The sequence below is a fragment of the Diabrotica virgifera genome, chromosome 4, assembly GCF_917563875.1.
Source record: "Diabrotica virgifera virgifera chromosome 4, PGI_DIABVI_V3a".
In the NCBI taxonomy this organism is placed as follows: Eukaryota; Metazoa; Arthropoda; class Insecta; order Coleoptera; family Chrysomelidae; genus Diabrotica; species Diabrotica virgifera.
Genome location: NC_065446.1, coordinates 38,296,940 through 38,316,707, shown reverse-complemented (window position 1 = coordinate 38,316,707; position 19,768 = coordinate 38,296,940). Strand labels below are relative to the sequence as shown.

General features: G+C 33.1%; 2 protein-coding genes across 2 annotated transcripts in view; one reads left to right on the top strand and one right to left on the bottom strand.

Moving 5' to 3' along the window:
- Positions 1–19,768, bottom strand: part of LOC114324936 (uncharacterized) — a 28,165-nt gene that overhangs the window by 7,572 nt on the left and 825 nt on the right. The window lies entirely within an intron of this gene.
- On the top strand, positions 11,947–13,449 carry LOC126883007 (uncharacterized). Its single transcript, XM_050648162.1, has 2 exons — positions 11,947–12,949; positions 13,014–13,449. Exons 1-2 carry the CDS (start codon positions 12,689–12,691, stop codon positions 13,188–13,190), a joined length of 438 nt encoding a protein of 145 aa, XP_050504119.1. The 5' UTR covers positions 11,947–12,688; the 3' UTR covers positions 13,191–13,449.

The following is a 19,768-nucleotide window of genomic DNA, read 5'->3' as shown; positions in this document are numbered from 1 at the left end:
CTACAAGTTATAGTCCATGTTGTGAGACCCCTCCCGTCTGAAAAAATTTCTGATTCGGTTTCTTTGTGGATTCCTATTCAAAAATGTCCCCTTTAAACAAATCTGAAGGGTGCCGGGCGGAATTTTTGGGCAGAAATTGTTTAAACAATTTTTTTAAACAAATACAAAAGATTACTTTTTTTGCCTTGGAACATTTTTGGGTCATTTTAAACAAGAAAGGTATCTTGTAATTTTTCATAAAAATTGATAGTTTTCGAGTTATAGGCGATTTAAAATTTGAAAAATGCGAAAATACGCATTTTCGAGGCTTAAAAACTCATATTTAAATTAGTATTTTTGAGGTTGCCAGATACTTAAATTGAAGATTAAACATTTCGCTTCAAGATTCTGAAGAGTGATCGCGTCTAACCTTAATTTATACCGTTGTTTTTTAATTGTTAAATATGCGTGTCTATCCGATTTTTTTGCCGATGCGGCGCGCTCTATTTCAAAAATCTTCTATTTTCTTCCGAAAAATATTTTTTCTAGATTCTTTGGGATATTCTCAATAAAATAAGTTTCTTGACATTTTTCTCAAAAGTTAATAGTTTTAAAGTTATCAGCGATTTAAAATCCGAAAAATGCCAAAAAAACGCATTTTCGGATTTTAAATCGCTTATAACTTTAAAACTGTTAACTTTTGAGAAAAATGTCAAGAAACTTATTTTATTTAGAATATCCCAAAGAATCTAGAAAAAATATCTTTCGGAGGAAAATTGGAGATTTTTTAAATAGAGCGCGCCGCACCGGCAAAAAAATCGCATGGACATGCATATTTAACAATTAAAAAACAACGCTTTATATTAAGGTTAGACACAATCACTCTTCAGAATCTTGAAGCTGAATGTTTAAACTTCAACTTATGTATCTGGCAACCTCAAAAATACTAATTTAAATATGAGTTTTTAGGCCTCGAAAATGCGTATTTTCGCATTTTTCAGATTTTAAATCGCCTATAACTCGAAAACTATCAATTTTTGAGAAAATTTACAAGATACCTTTCTTGTTTAAAATGACCCACAAAACTTAAAAATATATGTTCCGGAGCAAGAAAACGTAATCTTTTGTATTTGTTTAAAAAAATTCTTTAAACAATTTCTGCCCAAAAATTCCGCCCGGCACCCTTCAGATTTGTTTAAAGGGGACATTTTTTAATAGGAATCCATAAAGAAACCGAATCAGAAATTTTTCCAGACGGGAGCGGTCTCACCACATGGACTATTATGATATACCTAGGCTGGAATCATTTTTCATCATCGAACTCTTCCCGTTTTTGTGGAAGGCACTTTGAATCAATATCAATACCAGGTGAAACTACTTGAATAGGAATGAAATCTGTATTAGAAACAAATGTGAGATATTATGCTCTACACATTAAAAAAATTCCAAAATTTTGCAAAAATATACATTTGCAAGGATATAAAAATGCTAAAAAGCAGGGAGGGGGAGCAAAAAAACCATCGAGTTAGCAATAATCTGCATGCTGTAGACGACAATGTTTAAGAGCATAAGTAGCGATCAACAGGTAGCAACAAACGCGGTCCAAGATTGCGGCTGTAATTTTGAATATTTTGTGGAGATATTTGGCACACATATTCGTAATATAGAGGAAAGGCTCCCACCACATTCTACACATAAAATGCACCGTTGGATGTTGCTTTTATGGCACCGCTGAAAACTTACTACGCACAAGAAATAGAAAACTGGCTTAGAGAAAATCAGTTGAGTGTTGTGTCGCCTTATGCCATTGCCAGTATTTTTTGTAAAGCGTATAACAAAGCTGCGACGGTGGAAATATCTTGCAATGGTTTCCGAAAAACGGGACTGGTCCCTATTTGTCACCATATTTTTAGGGACTTTGAATTTGGAATTCAAGAGCACTTGGAAACAAAACGAAAGGGACGAACAAATAATAGAACCAAACCATGAACAACCAAATCATCCAATGCGAGAACATAGAACTCCTAATCCACCACTACCTCATCAACAATTTGTGTCTCCGAAAGACATCTGTCCGATCCCTGCATACAAGAGAGACACCACTAAAAAGCCACATGCCAGATCAGGAAAGGCTTCAGTAATTACTCTAACACCCTGCAAAGAAGAATTAGAGCAAAGTTTGCAGAAGAAAAAAGCAAAAAAACTAGTACCCTAGCTAAACTTGGATTGTGTATTAGCTCCAGAAAAAAACAATTCAACAAAAAGTGTTAGATCAGAAAAAACAGCAACGTCCGAAGAAGAAATAGCAGTACACGAAGACGTAGGTCAACCTTCTACATCAAAAGGCAAAACATCAAGAAGGAAACGGAAAGTTTCTTCGAGTTCAAGGTCAGATAGCAACGAAGACTGTCCATTAGCTAATTCATCGTCCGACGAAAGTGGAGAAAACGACGCGGAATGTCTATTTTGCACCGGAAAATTTTCCGACGATAAATATGGAGAACGATGGACAAAGTGTTACCAATGTGGCAGGTGGGCACATGAAGACTGTTAAGAAATAAAGTCCAGTACATTTATTTGCCTTTTCTGCGAAGGAAAGGGCTTTTTTGAATAGTATCTCAACTTGGGGTACCTGTCTCAAATTTGGATACCTGGCTATCTCAAATTAGGCGACCTTTTATTTTTAATATTAAATGTCGCAAAAAAATTAAATGTATTTTTTTGCAAAAATATATGTCTTATTCGCTTTATTTATTTTTTGTTGTGTTGTAGAAACATTAAATTTAAGTTTTCGAAATAAATGTATTCAAAACTTTTGAATATTCTGTTTTATATTTGTTTTTCAAAAAGTGTCTCAAATTTGGTGCCTTTCCTCTAATAAAGAATGGCGGTACAGAGCCCAATTTCAGAAATATCGTGGGCGTACTGGGAAAATCCACTAACTCCATTTTTTTTTTCAATTTGACATTTTACTACCATTAAATCCACAAACATCAATATGTTAACAGGAAAAACCCTATATCTCCAAATTTGTCATCCACCGTGCTTAAATTGGCACCTTCAATGACAAAGAAAATCAACTAACTCAATCAACACCTGTGTTTAACATCCTTCAAAATCATATCCAGGTACCAAAAGTTGAACAACCAGTATACCCGATTTAGTGGTAATCCATAAGGTATAATAATGTTTAAATGCGTTTTTCTCAAAACTTTACTTTTGTGAGTTAAGTGGATTTTGCCAGTACGCCCACGATATGTTAGTATGTGGAAATTACTCTATAACTAAATAAAATATTGCAAAAAGGAGCCTGTACCGCCATTAAGAAAGACGAAAAAATACACTTTCTTCAAATAAACTTTTTTATCCCATGCCTAGATTTTGTGACACATTGGATCTACTAAAAATCGATTTTCTATAACAAGAAACTGAACGTGACTGACACAGCAACATTTCGCGCCTATGAGTATAAAAATTATTGTTTTTGGTAGTATAAATGTCACTGTCAGTGTCGAATTACCGACGCACTGTTGCCTCACTGTTGAAAGTTCGCAGAACTTTCGAAAAACAAAAATATTGATGACGCGCTACTGTTTACTTTTAAACAAGAAATCGATTTTTTAAATAAAATGTCTATCAACTTGATGAGTGTGTCCAACTTTTGCATTTTGTAGCAAATGAAGTCAGTTTCTATACAGCTGTTTTTGCCATTTTTTATGATTGTTATGAGGAATTTTAGGGAAACCCTGGGGTAGGAGTAGCAAACTTTTTCTGCATTTTTTGAGGTCCCAAAATTGATATTTTCAGCAAAATTCACTTTGTTCATACAATTTTTTTTGAGGTCAAATCTCTCACTTTGTAGAACAAATCTAACATTTGTTTTTAGTAGAGATTTCAGTTCTCTACAAATAGTCTCTCATGATTTTTTACATGAAATAATTAGGGAGGCAGGAATTTAACTATTTAGAATTTCTCATTGAGTTTCATATAGCCCGTTTGACGATTCACCACCCGCTATATTGATCATATTAGAACCGGTTGTCCTTCCATTTACCACTGCCACAGGTCCTGATTTGCTTTACATGCAGGATACTGCCACAATAGTAAGAGATTGGTTTCACAATGAGGATATTCCACTTTTACCAAGGCCAGCATAATTGCTAGATTCTGATCTATGTGGTTCTGTGTAATCCCACAAAGCATGTATGGGATATACTTCTGGGAAGGTTTGCTTCTCATCTGCACAACGTTCATACTAGATGAGATCTTAAAATCTTAATACAAATAGAACGAAACCATCTATTTTTATTTAAATAAGATCTTCTTACACAAGAATGGATCCTATTGCCTCAGTATGAAGTTAATAATTTAATTTTAGGCATGCCAAGGCAGTGTCAAGCTGTAATTATTACTGCTAGAGGAAATACAGATTATTAAACACATTTGTTGTTAGATTTTATGTTAAAAACTTCCATTAAATTTATACAATTCTTAACTTTTTTGAAGTTATACTTCTTTGGGCTCGATTGAGGGTGAAATTTTAACATTCCCGGCGCATGCGCACAACGACAGTATGCTGTTAGTCGCTAAATCTTTTAAATTATGTAGCGCAACTAAGGTGTGCGTGAAAAGAATATATTAGTGTTTTTAGTAAATATATTTATTATAATTTTTGTGTCTTTGGGAGTACGGTAATAAATATTATTGAAAATGTTTATTCAGTTATCTATGTGTCACCGCGATTGTCATTATTATGACCGAGAAATAATCGTACGTAAGGGTAACCTCGGTAGCTCGTCGATAGGCATCTTGAGTGCCTACCTGGTCAATTATTACACCTAGATAAGAGAAAGTTTTCACTTGTTCAATTTGTGTTCCTTCAATTTCTTTCTTAGCTCCTGTCTCTCTTCACCGATATGTAGTACTTTGGTCTTGCTTTTGTTTATTACCATTTCATTTTCGATGAATACTCTGTTCCATATTTCAATGTTGTGTTGTAAATCTTTTTCACTTCTTGCAATTAACACCAAGTCGTCTGCAAACACTCCTTCTGATATTTCTACTCTACGAAGATATCTGTGTCCAACATTTAATTTTCTGCTTTCTATTGTGCGTCTTTTAATTATTTGGTCCATAAACAATATAAACAGCGTTGGGCTAAGAGCTCCGCCTTGTCTTAGTCCTCCTGTTACTGTGAAAGTGTTTGATCTATTGTTGTTACTAATCACCGAGTTCACATTCTGACTATATATTTTCTGGATGATTCGTATCATTTTATGTCCTACACCTTTCTCTCTTAGCACTTTCCACACTCTCTGTCTGGGTACTTTGTCGAAGGCCTTTTCTAGGTCTAAGAAGGCTAAGTATATGTTCTTTTTCTTTTGAAGCGCTTTTTCGCCTATTTGTTTTAGCGTGAATATATAATCTTGTATGCTCCTTCGGCTTCTGAAACCATTTTGTGACTCATCTAGTGTATCTTCCGCGATTACTCTTATTCGTTTATCTATGATTTTCTCTAATATTTTCATGAATACACATAGCAATACCAATCCTCTGTAGTTATTACATTCTCTTTTGTCACCTTTCTTATGTATGGGAACTATCTATGCGGTTTTCCAGTCCTCTGGTAATATTTCATCTTTCCATACTTTATTCATTATTTCTAGTAGTATTTCAGTACCTTGTTGTCCCATGTTTTTTATTATTTCCACAGTTACTTTGTCAATTCCCGGAGCTTTTCCATATTTTAGCTGTTTTATGGCTTCTTGTAGTTCTTCTAATGTTATTGGTTCTTCTACATTTTCTTCAGGTGTTTCTTCTGGTTCAGTATTGGTTTCTGTATGGTTGTCATGGTTCAATAGTTCTTCAAAGTATTCTTGCCATCTATTCATTATTTGAGTTGGTTCTGCTAATAAGTTTCCATTTTTACTCTTAATATTGTGTACTTTTTGTTTGTTTTCTGTTCTTAATGTTTTTAGTGTTCTATAGAAGAGCTTTTGATTACTTTTACTGTCTTGTTCCATTTTATCACCATATTTTGTCCATGTTTCCTTTGTAGCTGCAGTTACTAGTAGCTTTACTTTTCTTCTTTCATTTTTATAAATGTTGTAGTATTCGTTTGTCTTGTTTTGCAGATATTGTTATCATGCTTTTTTCTTAGCTTTTACTTGTGTTTTTATTTGTTCTGTCCACCAAGCTGTCTGTTTTTTCGTGGGATTTGTTTTACTTATCCGCATACTTCTTTAGCTGAGTCTAGCAATAGGTGTTTAAACCAATTCCACGCTTGGTTTATATTCTCTTCGTTCGTTTCTATTTAGTCCTGTCGCCAGGGGGGGTACAACGGCCTCCTGTATTCAGATGGACTTACCCAAGTTTTTATTATGTATTTTGGCCCGTAGAACACGAATTTTTTGGGTAACAGTTGATCCGGATGTCGATAAGATTGTTATAAACAAAGAAGTTGAGGAATTACATAACAGCGATTTCTCGCAAAACAAAACATGTTTTTGTATTTTTTGGGCCATTCTAACCAAAAAATGTTCCTACAAGTTTTTTCGTAGGATGCATAGTTTTCGAGATAAACGCGGTTGAACTTTCAAAAAATCGAAAAATTGCAATTTTTGAACCCGAATAACTTTTGATTAAAAAATAAAATAGCAATTCTGCTTACCGCATTTGAAAGTTCAAGTCAAATTCTATCGGTTTCGAATATATAGATTGCTAAAAATTTATGTGTTTATTGCTAAAAAAAGCTATAAACACATAGTGTTTCCCGTGCCTAATACATGCGTTTACAAGCATGCTACGTAGAAATAGCCTCGCTTGCACTTGTACCTACTCTACCTACTCGTTCGATTTTAAATGAGAAATCATTGAAAACATCACTCCAGCACTAGGTGTTTATAGCTTTTTTTAACAATAAAATAATAACTTTTTAGCAATGCAAATAACTAAAACCGATATACTTTGACTTGAACTTTCAAATGCGGTAAGCAGAATTGCTATTTTATTTTTTAATCAAAAGTTATTCGGGTACAAAAATTGCAATTTTTCGATTTTTTGAAAGTTCCACCGCGTTTATCTCGAAAACTATGCATCCTACGAAAAAATTTGTAGGAACACTTTTTGGTTAGAATGGCCCAAAAAATACAAAAACATGTTTTGTTTTGCGAGAAATCGCTGTTATGTAATTCCTCAACTTCTTTGTTTATAACAAACTTATCGACATCCGGATCAACTGTTACCCAAAAAATTCGTGTTCTACGGGTCAAAATACATAAAAAAAACTTGGGTAAGTCCATCTGAATACAGGAGGCCGTTGTACCCCCCTGGCGACAGGACTAATTGTATTATTGAGTTTTTCATTTACTTTCTTCTCATATTCTCTTGCTGTTTTTTTATTTCTGAAATTGTCTCCACTGTTACCATTTTTTGATTATCTGGTCGATTATATTTTATGTCTATTGTTTTCTCTCTTATCTTCGCAACAACCATGTAGTGATCACTATCTATTTCTGGGCCTCTATGTACTTTAGTATTCATAACTTTTTTTCTGTCGTTGCTTTCAACTAGTACATAGTCAATTATGGATTTTTCGTTACGGCTCTTTACTTCTCTTGTGTACATATGGATATCTTTGTGCTTAAAGAATGTGTTAGTTATGATCAAGTTGTGGATAGTGCAAAATTCAAGCATGCTTCTCCCATTATTATTTCTAGTCTGCTCTCCATACTGTCCTATGCATCTTGTGTATAACTCATCTCTTGTTCCAACTCTACTATTGAAGTCGCCTATTATGTATATCTCTCCTTTAGCGCTTTCTGTTATCAGTGTCAACTCATGCCAAAATTCATCTTTGTTGTATGCTGTGTCGTCTTCGTTTGGGCCATAAACTACTATTACAGTTTTTATGCGATTATTCTCTGTATTATTAATTTCAATACTCAATATTCTTTAGGACCATGCTTTCCAATCACCTATTTGTTTCTCCATACTTTTATGTATTATACATCCTACTCCTGCAGCTGCTCTTTGATCTTCTCGGACTCCACTATATATCATTATGTGTTCATTCTCTAATTTTATTTCACCTTTACCTTTTTTCTTAGTCTCAGTTATTGCTAGTATGTCTAATTCCGTTGTTTCAAATTCTTCTATTAGTTCTATTTCTTTTCCAGTTATACTTTTAATATTCCATGTTCCAATTTTCCAATATTTACCTTCATTTCTTCTTTGCTTTGATGTTTTGGTTATTTTTGTATTACTGCATGCATTTACCATTTTCTTGTCCTTGTTCATAGCCAGTTCCGTTCCTTTATTTTCGGTCCGGCAGTTAGTTAGTTTTTTGTGGCCTTATTGCTTATTGGATTATTATTGAGCTCAAGTTTTTCTTGAGATATATTCCAGGTCCACCACAGTTCATCATTTATTATGAGTTTATTATATCTAATAATGACTTTATTACCTTTGGCTCGTTCTTCTTTTTCTTTTTCTCTTATAATTTTTTGTATTTTCCTCTCGTTGTAAGTTTAATTATCATCAATGAATATGTTGAGTTCTTTTACTTGCTTATATTTTTTCTTATTTTGCAGTATTTTTATTTTGTCTTCGGTGGTATTCATTTCTACTTTGCAAACGTTATTTGAGAGTTTCGTAACCTTTTTAATTTCTGCCTGAACTCCTAAGTGCGATACTATATTATTGCATATTTGTTATTTCATCTGGTTATGGTCATCTCCAATTAATAATGATATTGTTTTTTCTTTCTCTTTTTTCTGCAATTTCTATTTTCTCATGTAGTTTCTCTGTCTCCTTTTTCATCTCAGCATTTTCAGTTTTAAGATTAATGATTTCTTCTCGATATATTTTCATGTCACACCTCATCTCTTTCAATTCTGATAGCATTTGTTTAAATTCCGATAACATTTCTTTCATCATTTCTTCCATTTTGTTGGACTAATAGTGTTCCGCCACTGTGTAAGTTCGATTGGATCTCTATCGATTATCAATACTGTTTTATTCTTATCATTGACTTCCCCGCTCCCCGCTTCGCACTATGGGATATAGGTATGGGATATACTTCTGGGACGGTTTGTTTCTCATCTGCATAACGTTCATACTAGATGAGATCTTAAAATCTCAATACAAATAGAACGAAACTATCTATTTTTATTTAAATAAGATCTTCTTACACAAGAATGGATCCTATTGCCTCAGTATGAAGTTAATAATTTAATTTTAGGCATGCCAAGGCAGTGTCAAGCTGTAATTATTACTGCTGGAGGAAATACAGATTATTAAACACATTTGTTGTTAGATTTTATGTTAAAAACTTCCATAAAATTTATACAATTCTTAACTTTTTTGAAGTTATACTTCTTTAGGCGCGATTGAGAGTGAAATTTTAACATTCCCGGCGTATGCGCACAACGACAGTATGGTGTTAGTCGCTAAATCTTTTAAATTATGTAGCGCAACTAAGGTGTGCGTGAAAAGAATATATTAGTTTTTTTAGTCAATATATTTATTATAATTTATGTGTCTTTGGGAGTACGGTAATAAATATTATTGAAAATGTTTATTCAATTATCTATGTGTCACCGCGATTGCCATTATTATGACCGAGAAATAATCGTATGTAAGGGTAACCTTGGTAGCTCGTCGATAGAGCATTCACCTAGAGATCGGAAGGTCCCACGTTCGAATCCTGGACTATGCATATTTTTTTTGGTATTCTTTTAGTTCTTTCTAAAATTAATTTAATATTTAAATACAATACAAAAAACTGTTTAACGGACCGTTCAAGTATTACGTAACGCAGGTTAGGGGGTCAAAAATCTTCAAATTACGCAATAGTTAAACTCCCATAAGAGTGGGTTATGTAGGGGAGGGGGAGGGTTAAAAATCTTCAAAAATTGTGGTACGTAATACTTGAACGCTCCCTAAAGTAGATATATTGATTTTGTTAAAATCATAATATAGAAGTATAACTTCTTACGTGTGTACAAAGTACACACACATTCTTTTTTTTTATTATTTATTTATTTATTTTACGGGCAAGCCCAATTCTACAAAAATACATAGTGTACAGAAAAAAAAACAATAACATAATATAATATAAAAAAACAGACATACAGAAATATAAATATAATATTAGAAGTAAATATGTACTATGAAATAATATCATAAAACCAAGTTAACAAATTACAGATGCTTCACTCAAATATTGATCCCATGTAAATTTCTTTTAAAACGACTGATGGAGTTGTCGAACAGTTGAAAATTGTAAAGGGAGTTTGCTAAATTCAAGACTCTGGGTATGAACGAAAAAAGTGAATAAATAAACCTGTGGAATGGTACATAAAATGTTCGCACTTGTCTAGTGGTGCGAGGTGGTACAAACAGTGCGATCTTATTAAGTAGTTGAGAACAACTGCATATACCATTTAAGATCTTGAATAATAGCAAAAGGTCCCTTTGTTTTCTCCTGCTTGCAAGAGAAGGGACCTGCAGTTGATGCTGCCATACAGCGTAATCTTGATAGGTATGAAGCTTAAAAGCAATGTAACGGAAGAAACTATTTTGGACTTGTCCAAATTTCCTAATGTAGACCAAGTAGTGTGGGGACCACACTGAAGAACAATACTCGAGGTGAGACCTGACCAAAGAGAAGTAAATAACTCTAATACTGGATATGTTTGTAAAATCACGAGTTGTTCTTTTTACAAAACCCAGCATTTTCATAGATGTTTGAATGACATTGATGATGTGAGTATTGAAACAAAGGGAGTTTTCCAGTGTAATCCCCAAGTCCTTGATTTTATTAACAGTGTTGAGCAATTGGCCATCAATGTAATAGTTTGATAATATTGGGTGCCGAGTACGGTTAAAGTTAATTACATGACATTTGATTCAATTAAGGTTCATACCGTTAAGTGAACACCATGCAGAGAGGTTATTCAGTTCTGATTGCAATATGGCAGCATCATAATGATTTATTACTTCATCATTAGAGAAATTAAGATGAATTTTTGATGTGTTTATTATATAACAGCATTAATAGAACCGTTATAACTGACTAATAGGTAATCATTTTGCAGAATTTTTCTAATAATTGAATAATAATTAAAAATAATATTGCTCTCTTGTCCGTCCCCATCTTGAGTATGTGTCCTGTGTATGGTCACCTTTTTATGGTGTGCATATTGAGACCTTGTGTCGTGTTGAGCATAAATTCCTTAAACAGATTGCTTTCAAATTAAACATCTTGGACAACTACAATGACGCAGATTTACTTGCTACATTAAATATGCCACCCATCTCTATGCGCCATAAGAAGAGAGATCTTATTACTTTTTACAATATTCTGCATGGTAGAGCTGCTGCTTCCTCTTTGGTCAATAAAATTAATATACATGTTCCATCTAGACCTACCAGATCTGTAGCTAGTTTCCATTACCCTATACATCGCACTAACTATAGATTTAACAACTTCATTTCAAGAACTGCCAGACTAGCCAATCAATATGATAACATATATTTCTTTGCAACCTTTGGTTCATTCTTGCGTCAGGTTTTGTGTACTCTTGACTTGAGTAATGGATATAGATAACTTTTTGTATTGCATTGTATAATAATACAGATTAACTTTTTGTATAGATAACTTTTTGTATTGCTTTGTATAATAATACAGATTAACTTTTTGTATTGTAACCGTAGATACAGTCAGTGTTAGGATTTTAGAGTTTAACATTATTGTAATTGGGCTTGCCCGTTGATAAATAAAATAATATGCTTCTAGTCATTTAAACCAATTAGTAGAGGTAATTTTATTTGAAGAAAAAATGGACATTGTATTTATTTTTGATTTTTTTGCTGCCTTACGCCATTATTGCATTATCGAGGATGTTTAATTTGATGTTTCGCCACTATACTACAACTAGTGATGTAAAAAAACGTGTTTTTTTTTAATTCTAAAAAAAAACGAAAAAAAAAACAATAAAAAACGTGTTTTTTTTGTTTTTAATTGTTTTTTATTAGTTTCTCAACGTAATATTAACAATATCAATATTAGGAGTTGTTTGTAAGCCTAAAAATCACCCAATATTTCAATATTATATCCAAAACATCTAGAAACTCGGTGTTTGACGTTCCTTTTTAAAAAATATTGAAACATTAAACCCTTACTGCCTTTATCTATTATTTTTTTACGTCGTTGCTTTTGGGGAATCACCGAAATTTAGCAGGACGCTCGTATTCGTTGGCGCTGAGAAAACCGGGGAATTACCGATTAGCTTTTGCAGGTGTTCTGTTGTTATTTTGTGATTTACTTGCCTTGTGCCGGAAATATTTGTGTTTAGTGCTTATTTAAATAACTATATATATAATAATATTTAGTGCTAAATTTAACAAGTCTGAAATCGTTTACTGCCGAGGCTGTTGCCCTTACAAAGGCCATCCGACAAAGCCACATATTATCTGCGTGGGTAAAGGAAAAAAAAAACGAATTAAAAATAAGTTGCAGTCTTAAACTCCCAGTGCCTACCAGATGGGGATCATTAGTTCTTTGTCTACAATCATTGCTTGCTAACAAACAAATAATAAAAAGGATGGCTATCAATGAAGAAGTTGAAAAGACAGTAAGCAAACACCCATCTTTAAAAAAAATGCTCTAAGCGATATATTTTGGGACCGGGTACAAGGATACATTATGCTTCTGGAACCAATTGCTAACACAATTACCTCTGTAGAAGGTGACACACCAACGATTTCAAAATGTCTGCATTTATTTAAAAAAATGGTTAACACCTCATTAGAAAATGTCACTAAAAGTCCATTGTTATCCAAAGAGGAAGCAGATACAAGGGCAATTTTTGAAAATCGGAAGAAGTTTGCTATTTATAGTGTTCATTTTGTAGCTAACCTTTTGGATCCAAAATATCGTGGCTGCGAACTTAGCTCAGATGAGATGGTAATTTTTTTTAGGTTATAGTGGGTTTTAGTTATATTTCTATTAATTTTTTTATTTAATGTAGACTGATGCGACAGAAGTCATATACAAGGTAGCACAGAAGATGCCAGATGTCGATGAAGCAGCCGTCTTAGCTGACGTTGTCAATTTTATTGCAAAAGAAGGACTATTCAAAAAGGCTTTTCTATGGAATGAGGACACAATTGCAGCTATCCTAGCTTCACAGTCAATCCTGCATTAGAATCTGAACCGGAACCAATGATAATATCCAATTCAGATCAGTCGGAGTCTGTCTTTGAAAGTGATGAAGAGGAAGCTTCAGAGTCTGAAGAAAATGCAGATAGCGACGGGACGGATCAGTGTTCATTTAAGGGATTCGGTTAATTAATTGAACCTTTTCAATCATTAAGACGTTGTTTTTTTTATTTGATAAATTTTTATTACTTATTTTTGCTTTGATTTTGCAAGTTAACGAATAAACTCTTCTTATTTTGTTTATACCCATGGTCTTTTTATTTAAAGGATTTATACGAAATTAATTATGAAACGAAATAATACTTATTTTGTTATAAAATTATACAGAATATTATATTTATTATATGTTTTTGTCATTAAATAAACTGTACCCACTTAAAAAATCAAAATAAAAAAAACGAAAAAAAACAAAAAAAACGAAGGCTTCGTTTTTTTTGCAATAAAAAACGGTTTTTTAAAAAAAAAACGGTACCGTTTTTTATTGGTTACATCACTAACTACAACAGTTTAGTTTCTGTTTTAAATAATTAAAAAATTTACTTTTAAAAATATATTAAACGCATCAAATAAAATATTTTATTGTACACACCAGTTATTCGCAAAATGAAACTAAAGTACAATAGAAAAATAACAAAATAAGATCTTAAGTAATTATTATTAACATTGTGTCTGTTAAGAGGATCGGTACTTATTTTCGGCTGCAATGCTATTCAAATGGGGATTCATTTTTTTCGAATCCTGAGAAAACTAATAAGTATTTTTGAAAAATTTAAACGCAGAATGAAAGATTACATTAGCGAGGGCCGAAAGTCCCTGAGAACTTCTATAATGTTTATTTTAATAAGTTACATAAGTTGTTCCCAACAACCTAATGATTCACTACAAATAAACCAAACAAATGAACAAACAGCCAGTATTGAAGAACAGCAATGGAATGAGGTTACCGGAAAAAGATTAAGAAGCAGTCCAGAAATGCCTAGAAGTAACAAAAGACAAACAAAACTTGGTGAGTACTGGTTAAGTAAACCTATAACAACACAAAATCAATTTGAAGCACTAAGTTCAATAGATGAAAGTGACAATTTGGAAGACACAGTTAAAAATACAGATGCAAAACCAAAACCACCTCCAATATTTGTATCAGGCGTGCAGATCTGCAAGCCTCTTATCGATCTATTGCAACAAGTAGCAGAAAATGATTTTATCACTAAAGCTATCAACAGCGAACAAATAAAAATTCAACCAAAATCAGACAAAGCATACACCGCCATAATAAATGCTCTAAAAACAAAAAACACGGACTTCCACACTTATAAACCTAAAAGTGAAAGACACTACCGAGTGGTTCTTAAAGGCATGCACCCCACGACAAATTTAGAAGAGATAAAAGAAGATCTTAAAACCAAAAACCATAATGTTATAAATATATGGAATATACTACACAACCAAACTAAAAAATCGCTGCCTATGTTCTACATTGATCTAGAAACAAAAGATAATAACAAGGACATCTATAACATTAAACAAGTAATGCATTCCATAGTAGAATTCGAAGCACCGCATGTCAAGAGAATAATTCCGCAATGTAGTAGATGTCAAAAATACAACCACACAAAAAACTTCTGCAATAAACAACCGTGCTGTGTCAAATGCGCAGAACCTCATTACACTAAAGAATGTCCAAGGAAAACCAGAGATAGTAATGTTAAATGTGCTAACTGTGGTGAAAATCACCCCGCAAATTATAGAGGGTGTGAAGTTCACAAACAATTACAAAAACTTAAATTCCCTAACTTGAGACGACACAACGCGAGGACAAACCAAGATAGAACTACAACAGTCAACTATGTGCAACCTGGAATAACATACGCACAAGCAACGCAAGCAGTTAACCAGCAAGCCTCCAACCAAACTACTACACAACATATACCAAATCAAACTAATAACCACACAGACATGTCAGAACTAAAAGACATGTTAAAAAAACTGACGGAACAAATGAGCACTATGCTCAACCTCCTGACCATGATTCTCAACCAGAAATGACTCAGTTACTAAAGCTAGTATTATGGAACGCCAATGGCTTAAGTCAACATGTAGAAGAATTAAAACTATTTATTAACACACAAAAAATTGACATAATGCTGATTACAGAAACTCATTTTACCTCCAAAAACCACATCAATATTCCACGATTTACAACTTATCATACGCAACATCCCAACGAAAAAGCACATGGAGGCACTGCAATAATAGTTAGTAATAAACTAAAGCACTACGAAATACAAAAACATGAATGCGACTATCTACAGGCCACCAGCATTGTTGTGGAAGATCAACTAGGCCCACTAACAGTATCAGCTATATTGGGACCGTGCAAGTTCGGAAAAGCGACACCTATTTCTACGCTCTGAACTTTTATTCGCACTTTTAATTATATTGGCCAATCATATGGTCCTGGTTACTGGATAATTGTCAAGGCCATAGTCCAAAAAAAAATAATAAGAAGAAAAAATAAGATTTAGGTTGTGTTTGTCAAACGTAAACAATTGTATGTAGTAAATAAAATTAGTTATTAAAATGCAGTATTGCAAGCAAAATACAATTAATTAAATTTACCTTTATATAATAATTGCATATCATATCAATATTGTGAAGCAATATATAATTTTTCTTCTTAAATGACAATAGGTATGAAATGTACGTCAATTTGACAATTTCAGTTGACAATATGAATTATTTAAGAAAGTTGCAATATTTCTCCGCTATTCGCGCACGATTGTTTCGCATATCCCTTCCAAGTACTTGCACATCGCGAATACTGTCCGCCAAAGCACAATAACAAAACGGAACAGTTTGAAAATTTCTTTAAAACATTAGGAAATAGATTTATAGCAGGAGGAGATTTTAATTCTAAGCATACTACCTGGGGATCCAGAATTATTACCACAAAAGGCAGAGAACTTCTTAAAGCTATAAATGCGACCAATGCAAATTACCTCACCACAAGGGAACCAACTTACTGGCCTACCGACAATGCAAAAATACCTGATCTACTCGACTTTTATATTGTTAAAGGAATTAATGTTAAATTGGCAAAAGTAGAATCTTGTTACGATCTACCCTCTGACCACTCTAGCGTAATCGCGACATGGTATGCACAAATAACAAACAGTACTAAACAACCATCACTATACAGTAACAAAACAGACTGGAGCATTTTCAAGACTAAACTAGATGAACTAATTGACATAAACATCCCATTGAAAACAGAAAGTGACATCTACGCAGCAGTAGAAAATCTTCAGAAATCTATACAAGAAGCTACTTGGTATGCTACCCCTGACTGCTACCAAACAGAATTGAAAGAGAATTGCCCAACTGTAATAAAGGAAATGATTGCTAGAAAGAGAAAAATAAAGGAAGAGTGGCGAAGAAAAAGAACACATGAGAACAAGGCGAAATTAAATAAAATCACCAAGGAAATTAAACTACAATTGCATAATATCAAAAATAACAAAATACAAGAATATCTTACAGGTTTATCAGCAAACGCAGATAGTGAATATACCCTTTGGAAGGCCACGAGAAAAATCAAACACCCGAAACAACAAATACCACCAATACGAAACCAAGAGGGAAACTGGTGTAGAAATAATAAGGAAAAAGCCGAAGCATTTGCAAATCACCTCACTAATGTATTCCAGCCACATCCCATGGAAGATGGTGACACAGAGGAAGAAATAAATGACTTCCTGGAATCGCCCTACCAGATGGATTTACCTATACAAAAAATCACCACTAAAGAAGTTAGAAATATGATCCAGCATGAAATCAGTCCAAAAAAAGCTCCAGGGTATGACCTGATCAACGGGAAAGTACTGCAGCAATTGACATGCAAAGGTCTGAAAATGATAACGCAAGTATTTAATGCAATATTTAGGCTAGGTTACTACCCAGAACAATGGAAAGTTGCTCAAATTATTCTCATACCTAAGCCAGGGAAAAATAAAACTCAGGTGACTTCATACAGACCAATAAGCCTGCTACCTGTTCTATCAAAAATTTTGGAAAAACTTCTCCTTAAACAATTATCCCCAGTTATAGAAGAAAGGAAACTAATTCCCCAACACCAATTTGGGTTCAGAATACAACACGGAACGATAGAACAGGTACATAGACTGGTAAAACACATCAGAAGTGATCTAGAAAATAAAAGGTATTGTTCTGCTGCATTCCTGGACATTGGTCAGGCCTTCGACAAGGTATGGCATGCTGGTATGCTCTTTAAACTAAAGAAAAACCTTCCTCATCCTTTTTATCAAATCCTAAAAAGCTATATTTCCAACCGACATTTCCTAGTCAAGCAGGATAATGAATACACAAGCCTAAGACCAATAAAAGCCGGAGTACCACAAGGAAGTGTCTTGGGACCGATATTGTACTTGCTCTACACTGCTGACCTACCCACAAGTAACAAAACAACGTGTGCAACTTTTGCTGATGACACTGCTGTACTAGCCTCTCACCATGATCCAAATACAGCATCCAGAACCCTTCAGAAAGACCTTAATAATATACAAATATGGCTTAAAAAATGGAAGATAAAGGCGAATGAGAGTAAATCCATCCATGTAACCTTCACCATGAGAAGACAAACATGTCCATCTGTAACACTAAATGAAACTCAACTCCCACAAACCGATACTGTCAAGTACCTAGGAATCCATCTTGATAGGAGATTAACTTGGCAAAAACACATTTTTACAAAAAGAAAACAACTAGGAATAAAATTTCGAGAAATGTACTGGATCATCGGTCGTAAATCTCAACTATCACTTGAAAACAAACTGCTGATATATAAAACTATATTAAAACCAGTGTGGACCTATGGTATCCAACTTTGGGGGACAGCCAGTCAAACTAACCTAGAAATATTGCAGAGATTCCAGAACAAAGTCCTTAGAACAATGCTGAATGCCCCTTGGTACGTGCCAAACTATGTGATAGAGCAAGACCTCAATGTGCCATCCATAAAAACAGTAATAACGGAATATTACAAAAAATATTCCAAGAGACTAGAATCTCATCCAAATGAGTTAGCCAGCAACCTTACTGATGACCACAATGATGTACGACGCCTGAAGAGATTCAAAGTAGTGGATCTAGCAAGAAGATTCGAATAATCTGTGATAACTAAACTTATTTTAATTTGTTTTAATTTAATTTATGTAAAGAGGGTGATCACTGGATCTCCCTCTACAGGTCAAAATTTTCAATTTTTGTCAAATAATTTACCTATTGTTCTCAGTTGAGGACAGATTGTAAATATTACAACATTAAATAATAAAAAAAAAAAATAAGTTACAGGGGTGAAAAAACTAAGAGAAAATTTAGTGTGATTTTTAATTTCAAATATCTCATTCAAAATAAACTTTTTATTTATTCTAAGGGACTTTCGGCCCTCGGTAATAATTTAGTCTTTCATTCTGCGTTTAAATTTTTCAAAAATATTTATTGGTTTTTTCAGGATTTGAAAAAAATGAACACAATGCCGTGATCATATTTTCCAAATCTGTCTTTGTCTTACAACGCACTCAACCGAATATAATATTGTCAGCATATATTGTCAGTCAGACACTGACAATCAGTGACAATTTTAAATATTTGACATTTTGAATATTTTGAGAAATTGATTATTATTGATTAAATATAATATAATATAATATAAATATATAAAAACAATTATTATTGATATATAGTGTATTTGATAAATAATTGATTTAAGACGTGAACTTAATAAAAAGTTATTTATTGTGTATTATTTGTAGAAGATCCAAGCAGAGAATACATCAGATATATCCTGTGATCCAAGTATTTTGTTGTTAGAGATGTTCAAAATTGTAAGCGTTCCAGAATAACAACATATTATTAAAAAATCACTTTAACACTTTTCCTCTTTTCTCGATTGATTATTAGTTTTTGTTGTACAAATAAATTATTACAATCACTGAAAACATAGTTAGTGAAAAAATTATCACATTTATTAACTGAATTAATAATTTGCAATTATAAAAATAACAGTTATCCAAGAACATTCAAAAGCCATCTCTTTAAATTAATTATGACATTTTCAAGTAGAATGACATTCTAGTAATGTTTACATATCCACACCAGTGTGAATTTTACTACACGTAATTTGCCGTGTAAAGACAGAAAAAGTAGGGATGATACACGTAAAATATTTGCGAATTATGTACCCATAGCCTTAACAAGAAAACGATAAAGATAAAAAGTAAGCAAAAGAACTATGAATAGTAAAATTAAATTCATCATTTCACTCACGTATGTTTCGTATTTCAAACTGCTAAAGAAATGATTGTGGGTAGAAGGATTTGATTTATTTTGTAAGACTTCTTTTTAGGAATGAATATTGCTTCTCGATAGTGTGGAATTAAACAATACTGATCCAAAGTGGATAGACGCTTTCTTGATTTGCTATTTCTAAGTACCTAAGAACGATTGAAACTGAGTTTCTCTGTATGAAGTTTTATAAAAAAAAAC